Raw genomic sequence first — 13,178 nt, 5'->3', positions numbered from 1 at the left:
TAAAAATCCTTTCTGAAGGAAAAGAACATCACCCGAGGCCTCAAGTTATTTCTACAAAATGCTTAGAACAGAATAGACAAAACTGAAAACAAAAATAGGCTTATGAAGAGGTGGGATCACATGAAAGAGAACCAGCAAAAAATAACAGGCAATAGAAATACAGACTTCAGGCCGCGCACGGTGGCTCACGCCTATAATCCCAGTACTTTGGGAGGCAGAGGTGGGCGGATCACTTGAGGTCAGGAGTTCGAGACCAACCTGGCCAACATGGTGAAACCCTGTCTCTACTAAAACTACAAAATTTAGCTGGGTGTGGTGGTATATGCCTGTAGTCCCAGCTACTTGGGAAGCTGAGGCAAAAGAATCGCTTGAACTCGAGAAGCAGAGGTTGCAGTGAGCCAAGATCATGCCACTGCATTCCAGTCTAGGCAACAAAGTGAGACTCTGTCTCAAAAAAAATACAGACTTCAGATATAGAAATTTATATCTGAAGTCTGCTATTTTCAAGAAAAAGACACGACAATATGAGCATTTTGGTAGCAAACTTGAAACTATAAAAATGACCTAGAAGATTTTAAAAGAATCATATTTCTATATATGAAAAATACTTAATAGATGGGTTTAAAGGCAAATTACACTCTAGCCTGGGTGGCAGAGCAAGATCCTGTCTCTAATAAACAAACAAACAAACAAACAAATAAATAAATAAATAAAGGCAAATTAGATCTCTCAGAAGGGAAGAGAAGACTAAAGAAGAAAGATTAGGTAAAGTGTATGTGGTAAAATGTTAACTGGGAAATCTGGATGAAAGATATACAGAAGTTCTCTGCACCATTCTTGCAACTTTTTTGTAAGCCTGAAATTATGACAAAATGAAAAGTTACAAAACATGAGGATAAAATAAACACAATGGCCCAATAAATAAAAGCTGAGAGAATTTACTGATAGCAAACCTGCGCAATAAGATATGCTAAACAAAGGCTAAACGATGTAGCACATCTAGCTAAAAGAAAATGGTATCATATTAAAACTCAGATCTACAAAAAAGTGAAAAACACTGGAAATGAAATGTAGATAAATATAAAAGACCATCCTTTATCTTAATTTCTTTAACTGATTTTTTGAAGCAAAAATAATAGCAGGATATCTATAGGGATATATAATAGTCTATTTAATATTAACAATACATATTTATTAACAATAAATAACTGCATAATGTTTAAAAAATGTGAGATACCTCAAACAACTGCACTATTGTTTATACATACAAATTGATCTTTCCTCCCACAGTGGCCACATAGAAGGCTATGTACTTATTATAATAATGCTGCCACTATTTTAAATATTTGGAACTTCCTATCTGGGGATACTTTCAGTGATAACTTATGAATCCAGAACCTGTCTCATTACTTGATATTTTCAAATGTCTTCTTACCTGAAATAATAATGCCCATCCTGAGCATCTTTTCATTCATTGTAAGAGTCTCCAAATGACTTCTGAATATTTCTAAAGAATAAATCTAACTACATATCAGTGTTGCTGAATTAAAAGTTTTGTCATTTGTGGCAAAAATATTTTTTAATGAATAGTTATAAAATGTTCTGAGAAACAGCAACAACCACTGACTCCAAAATCACTGGACGTATTAACCTTACAAACATTTTGATATTTACCTAACTAGATAAAATTATTAACTAATATATAATTCTTTTCAAATTTTGAGAAGATATTTTAATAAAACCTTATTTATTTAACGGTCACTTAGCAATCTCAACTATACAGGCGGCAACAGTGAATCAGACAATAGAAATAACTAACAAATATAGTCTTTCGGTTTCTAAACTCACAAGAGATTAGGAACACCAAATTAGGAAAAAGAGTAGTGCTGCTGTAGACCAGAACAGTGACAGACTGGCCAAAACGAGAACTCAGAAACTCTGGGGCTTTTCAGATAAGTGCACACTGATCTGAATACTTCCTAGTGACTCTGAAAGCATCATTACTTGCCTAGCACAAAATACTGTATATTTGGAGATAGGGCCTTTAAAGAGGTGACTAAATCAGAATTAGGCTGTTAAAGTGGGCTCTAATCCAGTTTGACTGGTGTTCCTACAGTAAGAGGAAATTTGGACAAAGAGAGACACCAGGGGTTCCTGTGCACAGAGGCATGACCATGTAAGGACAAAGCAGTGAGAAGGAGGCCAGTGACAAACCAAGGAGAGAAGCCTAGCACAGATCCTTCCCTTACAGCCCTCAAAAGAAACCAACCCTGCTGGCACCTTGCTCTGGGGCTTCTAAGACTCCAGACTGTGAGAAAACACATTTCTACTGCTTAAGCCACCCAGTCTGTAAAATTTTATGTTAGCTCTAGCAAACTAATACATTATGTATTCTTTATATTCAAAGATTTCAAATTTATAGCCTATGTCTGATAAAATACCAGAAAGAATAAAATTCAAAGTTTAATTTTTCTCTTAAAAGGGCAATACTCAAAACCACAATGAGATGCCACTTCATACCATTTTCTGTTTCCAAAAGAAAACAAAGAAAAAAAAAAAAACATGTTGGCAAGGATGTAGAGAAATTGAAACCCTCAGGCATTCTGTAAATAATGTAAATGTATTTTTATACTTACATTATTGTAATGTAAATAATATGTAAATATTGTAAATAATGTAAAATAGTGCAGCCACTGTGGAAAACAGCTTCGTGGTTCCTCAGACAGTTGGACATAGAATCACCATATGATCTAGCAATTCTACTCCTAAATATATACCCCAATAAACCGAAAGAAGTCTTAAAAAGATTTTTGTATACCCATGTTCATAAGCAGCATGATTCACAACAGCAAAAGGTAGAAGCTTTTTTTGATGAACACCCACGTGTCCATCAACAGATGAATGGATAAACAAAATGTGATATATACATACAGTGGAATATTATTCAGCCTTAAAAAGGAAAGAAATTCTGACACATGCTACAGCTTGGGTGAACTTTTAAAATATTATGGTAAGTGAAATAAGCCAGATACAAAAGGACAAATACTGTATGATTCCACTTATATGAAATACCTAGAATAGGCGAATCCATAGAAACAGAAAATAGAATAGTGGTTTTCAGGGGCTGGGGGCAGGGGAAAACGAGGTGTTATTGCGTGGCTCAAGCCTGTAATCCCAGCACTTTGGGAGGCCGAGACGGGCGGATCACAAGGTCAGGAGTTTGAGACCATCCTGACTAACACGGTGAAACCCCTTCTCTACTGAAAATACAAAAGCTAGCCAGGCGAGGTGGCTGGCGCCTGTAGTCCCAGCTACTCGGGAGGCTGAGGCAGGAGAATGGCATAAACCCGGGAGGCAGAGCTTGCAGTGAGCTGAGATCCGGCCACTGCACTCCAGCCCTGGCGACAGAGCAAGACTCCGTCTCCAAAAAAAAAAAAAAAAAAAATGGGTGCTGAGTTTCTGTTTGGAATGATCAAGAATTTTTAGAAATGGGTAAGTGGTGATGACTGAACAACACTGTGAATATACTTAATACCACTGAATTGTAGAGTTAAAATGGTACATTTTATGCTATCTATGTTCTATCACAAAACAAAAAAAATGGCAATACCTGAGTAAATGGAATGTCATAATCCCTGTAGAAACCAGTTCTTTTTTTATGGGAACTTTCTGTATGTTCAACATCTGAATCAAGGCTGTAGTCCGAACTATCATCACTAGATGGGGAATTATGCTGAAGGGAGGGGAAAGACAAATATGTTACATTTGCAAAAGGAAGAAAATTTTACTAGTAATTAGATAAGCTTGTTTCAGCCAAAGGTACCAACCAGTAGATTATATTATTCCAGGAGACTCTGAAGTACTACTGAAAAATTCTTGCTCCAAAGGCTACCACTATTCCAACTTCGCTGAGGTTTTCTGAGAAGAACGTATATCTTCCTCTCTGCTCAGAGACTTTATGACATTTTCCTCATTATCCCTTTGACCTAAACAGAAATACTCCGCCCCTGTGCTCTAAAATGATCTACATTTAAGCTAAACCTAAAGAAAGTAAAATTGGCTCCTAGATCACCAAAAAGGGTCATAGAACATGAGTAGAATATGTATTAATTTGTTTTTACCTAAAATGGCTTTGGGGTTCTTATTCTATTGCATGAGTACCCTAAAACTAAAAGATACCAAAACATTACAAATTACAAAAATAAAATAAATCTGGCCCACAAAATTGAACAAAAGTGAAATGAAAAGCATAATTGATAATGATTATTGATGTCAAGTATAATGATAATTGATATCAAGAGTAACCGTTTTCAAGTATTAATATAATTTCAAAAAAAAAAAATGGACCAAATCTTCTCCATCTGGTCAAAATGATTACCCTCCCGAGTTGAGCATTCTCTTTAAAGAGTTCTTACATTTCTTAGCAATGAAGACACTGGCTCTGTGTATTATTATCCTTGCAGTCCCAGCATCTAGATCTAGTACAAACTCAGTAAAAATTTGCTGCAATGATTGAACTCTGATGCTCTTATAAGGACAGGCTCTGTTTTTCTCTAACCCATCCTGAAACGTTATTTTAGGAAAGACAAATTGCTTTCCTTCATCTTGTTCCTAAATGGTCTGGAGTTTGGTTTTTATGATTTTATTGTTTTTGTCTTTGCTGATTTGATAGGTGATATGAAGAAATATTTTTTAATTATGTTGTCAAACACTTCAACTTTAAATATCTAATCATTCTTGGCTAGGATTTAAAATAAACAGTATATATTTAAAAGCCAAGTTTGCTCAGTCACCATGAGAAGGCAGCTCCAGCTCTAAGGAAAACTTTTCACCTGAAAATACTAATAGAATTATACTCTGAAAAGATTTGGTCCTTGTGTTTCTTGGTAGTAGATTACAAACTCCAAAAAGTCTCAGACTTTTTGACTCTCTGGAATTAATTTCATTATGTAGTACTTTTCTAGAAAATTTTCCATTTCATCTTGGTTTTAATATTTATTTTCATAAAATTATATACATAAATTTCTTATGATTTTAATTTCCCTTTTGATAGTTATTTCACCCTCAGCATATATACATTTATTTTTCTTTTCCTTTTTATTATTGATTAGTTTGGTCAATAATAAATATGTTGTTGATCTTTTTAAAAAAACTATTGGCTTTCATTCTAATGCATTCACTTGTGCTCATAACTTTATTAAGTACTTCCTTTTTGTTTTGTTATTATTCTATGCTGTTTGATCATAGCTTATATTGTTTTCTTAATTTTTTGTCATTTTAAGTATTAGGTTAAATTTTCATATGCTTTGTGGGCATGCTTTCTTTTCTGGAAGACTTACTCTCCATTATTCCCTTTTATCTTACAATAACAACTATGAAATGTGACCATAGTCCTATCTTGCTTCTCATGTAAAAAAACGGATGGAATGGGCCAAAAAAGCTTTCCTAGCTTCATAACTCTAGGGTTATCTCTTCTGCTGTTAGCATGAAGTATTCAAAAATATGGCTATTTTCTGAGCTATGCCTTTTCTGCTTCCTTCCCCCACTTGTTATCTATTTCTTTCCTTGGCCCTATATGCCTGTTTCTCAATGTAGATTCCACTTCCAGCAGTTACCTCCTCAGTGTGGGACTGTCGTAGAAAGGGATTTGGTTGATTCGTATTAGGGGTTCATTAGGTCCAGATCTTTTCAGCACCATCCAATTTCTGTAGTCACCTTACATTCATGCATGAACTGGTGATGATAGTATAGCCCCTCCCAGTTTCTGTTGCTGTTTTCAGGCCCATAAGGTTTCCATGCTGGGCATGGACCATTTGAGGTGAATATCTGTTGGCAACTTGGTTTCTGGAAGTCCCTTTATTTTCCCTCTGCTTCATTTGTATTGATGCTGTTGCGACACTGGTCTTGTTGCTGTCTACGGTTTGGCTCCAATCATTTGTATTTTTTAGGTTTATTAGAGATAACTTGTTTCTTCCTTCTTTCGTAGATATTGTCAATGGGTTTTGGTTGTATTATCCTAATTGATGCGATTTTAATGGAGAAAATTCAGGGAATTTCAAAACCTGCTCCTCCATTGCTGCCAACTTGTCCATGGTTTCTCAGTCAGCATAGGTTCCCCTTCTTCCCTACCCCAAATACACATAATTCTCCATCCAGTACCCTGCTGTTTTTCTGATAGCATTTGTTTTTCACTTGTGTGTTGCCTCTCTCCTTCTCATTGCAATGTAAGCCCTTTAAGAGCCAACTATTTCACTCACTACTATAACCCTCAGCACACAGCATAAAGATATCCATAGTAAGCACTCGATCATACATATAAATGAATACGTAAATAAATAGATGGACAATGCGAATGCTCTAATCTGTATCTGTAGAGAATGAAACTCTCTTTCCTTAACCTTCCAATATCCATGTATACAATTTTCCATCAATTAAAATATTATTTATTTCAATCTGTATTAAAATTTAACTGAAGCCCAGCACGGTGGCTCACACCTGTAAACCTAGCAATTTGGGAGGCCATGATCAGCAGATGACTTGAGCCTAGGAGTTTGAGCCCAGCCTGGGTAACATAGCAAAACCCTCTCTCTACTAAAAAAAAAAAAAAAAAAAAAAAAAAAAAAAAATAGCCAGGTGTGGTGGCATGCACCTGTAGTTCCAGCTACTCAGGAGGCTGAGTGGGGGATCACCGAAGCCTGGGAGGTTGAGGCTGCAGTGAGCCAAAACTGTGCCACTGCACTCAAGCCTGGGCAACAGACCCTGTGTCAACAACAACAAAAAATTTAACTTAATTACTTTTTAAATCTTTAAGATAATTCATATAATCTTTGTTTAGAAAGTTTAATCACATAAATGAAAATATCTAATCCATATGTTTTATAATAAAATCATGACTTCTGCTTTCTAATTTTCAATATTTTATATTTCATAAAATTTATCAAAGAATAAAAGTAGATTCTAACTAACCTTATGTTTCTCACGTTTTCTCCTTTTGGATTTTTTCTTCTCTCTCTCTTTCTTATGTTTTTTTCTTGATTTTCTGTAGGCTTTCTCACTTTTCTGCTTTTCATTCTCTTTTGCTTCTTTTTCTTGTATTTCTTCAAATCCTGCATCGTCTATTTCACCATCTTCTAATTCGCCATCTTCTCTACAGAAGGAAAATTTTAATTTTCAAATATCAATTCTAAAACAAATCTTACAGAAAGATTTTCAAAAGAAAAAAAGCATATGCTAAGAATTTATGTTATATTCATTTAGACAAGTGCTTGAAACATTTTTCTATAAAGGCCCAGATAGTAAATATTTTACATTTGCAGGCTGTATATGGTTTCTGTTGCAAATTCTTCTTCATTTAACATTCCTTTAAAAATGTAAGAACCATTCTCAGCAGCCGAAGTTTGCAAACCTCTTAAATTAAAATCACTGATTCTCACAAAATGAATGCATGAATAAATACAGTGCTATCCCAAAGTACTGAGACAGTTACCGTCTACTAAACTTTCTTCAAAAAAAGGAATTAAACTAAAATGCTGTAAGAAACACTTGACTTACAAGAAGATATTTTTAACTTAGTAGCTCATAGACAGCTATAGTTTTAAACTAAAAGCAACCTAAGAACCAAGAATGGGCTGCCCTTGGGGAAAGAGGATCTAGGATCCGGTTGGTGCAGCTTATGGCTTGTCACTAAATTATTATTTTATTTCTAAAAAATAATTCTTTAAATAGATAATACAGGCATGTGGCTTAAAGGCAAACCTCAAAAGGCACAAAAGGATCTGTCTCATTTTAAGTTAAAAAATACTGTATCACTATCAAATAATTAAACATTTCTTCATTTGAATATCATAACTTCTTTTTTCTTTATTATATGTTCCCTTTCCTGTGCTTACGTACTTTCAGAAATTTTAGTAGGTGTGCATAGCACAATTTGTATTTTGTACTTAAATATTATACATTTCATGGCTGTATTATTTATTTGATCAAGTTCTTTTATATCATAAATAATTCACATAGAGCTGGGCATTTGACTGCTTGCCGATAACTCAGCAATAAGCATTTTTAAGTGTGAAGTTATTCTTTGGTTGAACTTTATTCTTGATATGGGGCTTACTTAAGAGTCAGATATCTGGTCTACAGAAATTACCATGCTCAGGAATGTTGACATGTATCGCCATAATGCTTTGCATGAGGGCTGCACCAATTTAGATCTTTGGCAGTGAATCAGTGGATTAGTTTTACTACAACTTTACTAATGGTGGTGGTGGAATTTCAGTTGCTTTTTTTTTTGCCAGCTTAATAGGTCTAAAATTTTACTTTCTTTGATGACTAGTGAAGTTGAATTCTCCCTGCCTGTTATATTGCATACCTTGCCTGTTTGTGTCACTGTCCTTCTTTTGGATTGGGGTCATACCATTTTTTTAAGCTTATCTGTATAAAATTTTATTCAAAACAAGTACTGTTGGTCATACTTAATACAAATGATTTTCCTAATTTGAAAAAAAAAAAGTTTTTAAAAAGCTTTTTTTTTGAGACAGGGTCTCACTCTGTCACCCAGACTGAAGTGCAGTGGCACAATCTCAGCTCACTGCAATCTCTGCCTCCCAGGTTCAAGCGATTCTCGTGCCTCAGTCTCCCCAGTGCTGGGATTACAGGCACACGCCATCACGCCCGACTAATTTTTGTATTTTTATAGAGATGGGGGTTTCACCATGTTGGCCAGGCTGGTCTCAAACTCCTGACCTCAAGTGATCTGCCTGCCTTGGCCTTCCAAAATGCCGGGATTACAGGCACGAGCCACCATGCCCAGCCAGTCTATATTAATTCTTACCAACAAAGTAAACACTAAGTAAACAAACAAACAAAAAAACAAATTTTCATACAGATAGTAACAAAACTCAAGCCACAAAACAATTCCTCAACGTGAATCTGTAAAAAAGATTCATAATAAAAACTATAAATCTAATTTCTTTCCAAATACTAGTATCTTTGCTATTATGGAGGCAAAATCCTAGAAACAAGCTGACTTTTACATTGATTACGACATTTTAAAAGATGGAAACCAAAATATTCATTAACAGTATTTTCAAATGCAAATAAACCAATCGACACACATGGAAAGATGAATACATAAAACAATTTTATCATTTAATCATACTTCCAAAACACTATAGTTTGAAAAAATGCAAACTATTACAAATAGTACATGCAGAAAGGCAAATGTCTATGTATATATGGCAGCAAACGAAAAACTACTAAACTATGGTGTGTGCATTTTAAAGGTAATTTAGAATTACCAGGTATGTGTAATTTCTAAAACACAAAACTGAAAATGTCACTCTCCTGCCATAAATCTTCAATGATATGATATGATTATCTCAAATCTGCTTCAAAATAATCCACTACGGATAGTGGACATGGTCTTAATAAGATTGGCCATGTGTTGGTAAACTGCTGAAACTGTGGGATGTGTATGTGAGGATTCATTCTATTCTTTATACATTTAAGGGGTTCTGTAATAAAAAGATAATCTTCAATGGTTCCTTCTGCTTACTCAGCTACCTTCAGTTTCTCAAGTCTACAAGCCTTAAAAAGTCCTTAAAATCTCTCAATGCCCAGCTCACGTCACCAGCCTCACCACAACTCCTTCACCTGGTTAATTCCAATTCAATATTTCGGATGCAGTTTAGATGTCATTTCCTATAAGATGTCTCCCATTACTACCCAGGTTTAGATGAGATGCTTCATTCTAAGTACTCCTCTGCTAGCTCTCATTTCTCTTATCATTGCACTCCGGACATTATGTCAAATGACTTGTTTGTTCATTGGTGAAAGCATGGCACCTTGCTATTTACTGAATGACTGAATGAATGTATAATACCCGTAACTCTTGCATCATAGAACGGGTATATGATACTATCCTAAAGTGGCTGTAAAGTCACTGGAATTTTCCCCAGCTTCTATTATAAAATCAAAGAGATACATATTCACTTAGACTTGAAAATTGCTTATGAGGCAGTCTTGACATTCTGGCTATTTCAATTAAAATGTTTTGAACTTTTATAACTATAAAACCTTATAATCCAAGAAAATGAGTGCACATATTCACCAAAAGACAAGTATAAGAATGTTTTTGGCAGCTCTAGTCATAGTAGTAAAAAATTATAAACAACAAATCTCTATCAACAGGCAAACATATATAAATTATACTTTATTTATATCATAGAATACTAAAAAGAAAAAAATTAACAACTGCTACAAAAAATATAGAGGAATCTTATAGACATAATGAGGAGCAAAATAAGCCAGACACAAGACAGTACTGCATGATTTCATTTAGATGCACTTCGAAAACAGACAAACCAATATATAACAGAAGTCAGAATAGTGATTACCTCTTGCAGGACTGCAAGTGACATAAAAAGGGGTATTAAGGAAACTTCTGAGGTATTGAAATATTCTGTATATTGATCTGTGTGGTGATTACCATATATACACTACACATATTTGTAAAAACTCATCAAGTTATACATTTAAGTACTGTGTACTTTGCTATCTATATTTATACAATAAAATTTAAAACACAAATGACAAAAAGATCTGTAAGTGTTTATCCTTTCTTTTACTGCCTCTCTCCTTCAACGTGAGCTCCTTAAAGCATAAAAAAAATTACACCTGGAAATCACTGCTTCATATTTAGCATTTTAACTAGAGCTATTTAAACACAAAGTACACATGCTAAAAATGCCCATAAATTCATGTCCTACTTTACATACATTATTTAAATGTGAAATATGGGCCATTTATATTTGTTATGAGACATAAAACATTGCAAGCTTTTAAAATTTTTTCTTTATTTTCCCTTACCCTACTTATCATTTCAGCATTCACACAATAGCAGACTTAAACTTGTACATTTTTGTATGGCTACAAAAAATGCGAGAGAAAGAGGAAATAGAGAACAATGATTCACACTATGAACTGCTTCCAAACCCTTTGAAAGTCAGTTTTGGACACATGTGGAAAGCATGTGTGGTATAATGGAAAGAGAAGGAGATTTCATGGGAGGAAAGCTGGATTCTTACTCCAGCTCTATCACCAAAATAAAAAAAAGCTTTCTTAATTGAGCACCTAGTAATGTATCAGATACTAACCTAGTGATCTTGAGAAACACCTAGAAGAGGTAACAGAAATAATTAAGACTGCTTATCATTCTCCAGATTTTGAACTACCTTAATACTACAAGAGCTGTTTTGTTTACTAAACACAAGATTTTTAAAAAATGTAATACATCAAATAGATAAGTTTCTAAGTCAATTAATTATATATAGGTGATGTTTTATTAATATAAACATAATAGAGAGATTATGTCCTTTCTAAAAAAGAAGCATATTCATGTTCTTGTACCAATGACTGGTAAGTAACTGTCCAGTTAATAAACAAAATTAGTTTTAATAGATTTTATCTCTTAGGCAAATCTATATAGATACAAAGTAGATTAGGAGTTGCCAGGTAGATTAAAGGGAAAACAGGGAGTGACTGCCAGTGGGTAAAGGGTTACTTTGTGGAGTGGTGAAAACGTTCTAAAATTAAATAGTGGTAATGACTGTACTACTCTGAATATACTAAAAACCAGTGAACTGTACACTTTAAAAGTGAAATGTATCTCAATAAAGCTGTTATTTTTTAAAAGTTAAAAATATTTTTTCTCTAGATTTAAATATCTAGATTGGAGACAACTGGGGAAAATCATAATACACTATGATATAAAAATTCAAGACTCTGAAAATGGTCAGTACCCTTGTCATTCATGATGTTCTTATTTTAAGGTAATTATTCATTAAATCTTTACAAACTGATGTGCCTTAATAAAGGATTCTACTTTTTTCTATTCTGATATTGATGGCTATTAAAATAAATTAACCTGAACTATTCAGTCTTACCTCCACAGGTAGTTTCTGCTTTTTCTTTATGCTTGCCTAAAGGCTCCTGTTACAAGCTACAGATCAGAAACTGAGTCTTCTGGAAGAAACACAAAAGCCTCTATAAAAGACTACACAAGTACCCCTGATAGATGACAGTACAAAGACATTACTCATGAATGCAAACTTCTTGGGATAATATGATAATCACAAAAAAGACAAATCTTCAGAATGTACCAAGTGACTGTGTCGGAATCTCTAGGATTTCTTTCCAGTCCTGGAGCAAGCGACTTAATAGAATGAGACTGCTTACCCTAAGACCAACAGAACAAAATTTCCTAGATGTTTGAAATGATTACTTATAACATTTTTCTGTTTATGCTTTTGTACGAAATCACACAGTCGTTTCTTCCTTACTATAGATGATAGGGTAGGATAACTGCTCTGTACTGGTGTCCTGGAAAACTTGCATGCCTCCACACAGGCCACTTAGGTAAGCCCAACGATAGGCTGACCTAAGGCCTTGGCAGAATGCCCTGTGTTCCTTCAGAATATGGAAAGATAGGCAGTCTTGTGAGGTGCTGCTACAAGGCTATTCCTTACCTACCTCCACATTTTGTGGGAGCCTGCTGGGAGGCAGTTTCTCATCCACCTTCCCTGGTTCCATGAGGTCTGAGATTCACCACCTTGCCCACTCCTTAGGATGTAGCTGTAGGCTAAAAAATTGCTTAGCTACAGGATGGAAACTGTTCCTCAGCAACAGAGTGCCCACCACTCATGTTACCTATCATTTGGCCCCGTTTGGTTTCAGTGTTATCCTGTGGATGAGCAACTGACACCATGCTGATCATGCATTTGTCTATGTAATTAATAAACTGACTCTGTCAGCATGCTTGATAGATAACTGGATTGAGTCTAGGCTTTGCCCATGCCTACTGTGATCTTTTCCCTCATATACATTTCCCTAAATAGCACATGTATAGTTCTCTTGATTAATTGTTAAACTAACTCCCTACCTTACCCCTACCAAACTAGATATTTCTCCTCAAGGAAAATACTGTCTGCTCACACTGGGACCATGGAAGATCCACTTGACATGAGTTTTTGTGATTTTCTGTTTATCTCAAAACTTGGCCTTGGGCATTTGTATATTGGATGGCTTTCCGTATCTCCATTTTCTCTTTATAGTTTCATAAACAGTTCCTCTTGAAAAATTATCAGTAGTAAAATCTGATGAGTATCAATAGTTTTAAAGTGTTT

At 34.8% G+C, this 13,178-nt stretch overlaps 1 protein-coding gene across 1 annotated transcript in view; it reads right to left on the bottom strand.

The window, feature by feature from the left end:
• ZC3H6 (zinc finger CCCH-type containing 6) overlaps positions 1 to 13,178 on the bottom strand; it is a 59,760-nt gene that overhangs the window by 27,027 nt on the left and 19,555 nt on the right. The window contains 2 exon segments of the mRNA XM_017856218.1: positions 3,611 to 3,733; positions 6,967 to 7,147. Of these exon segments, the coding sequence (XP_017711707.1) occupies positions 3,611 to 3,733; positions 6,967 to 7,147 (304 nt within the window).

Source organism: Rhinopithecus bieti, unplaced genomic scaffold, assembly GCF_001698545.2.
Source record: "Rhinopithecus bieti isolate Rb0 unplaced genomic scaffold, ASM169854v2 scaffold_42219, whole genome shotgun sequence".
NCBI lineage: Eukaryota > Metazoa > Chordata > Mammalia > Primates > Cercopithecidae > Rhinopithecus > Rhinopithecus bieti.
This window is presented reverse-complemented; position numbering and strand designations above follow the sequence as displayed.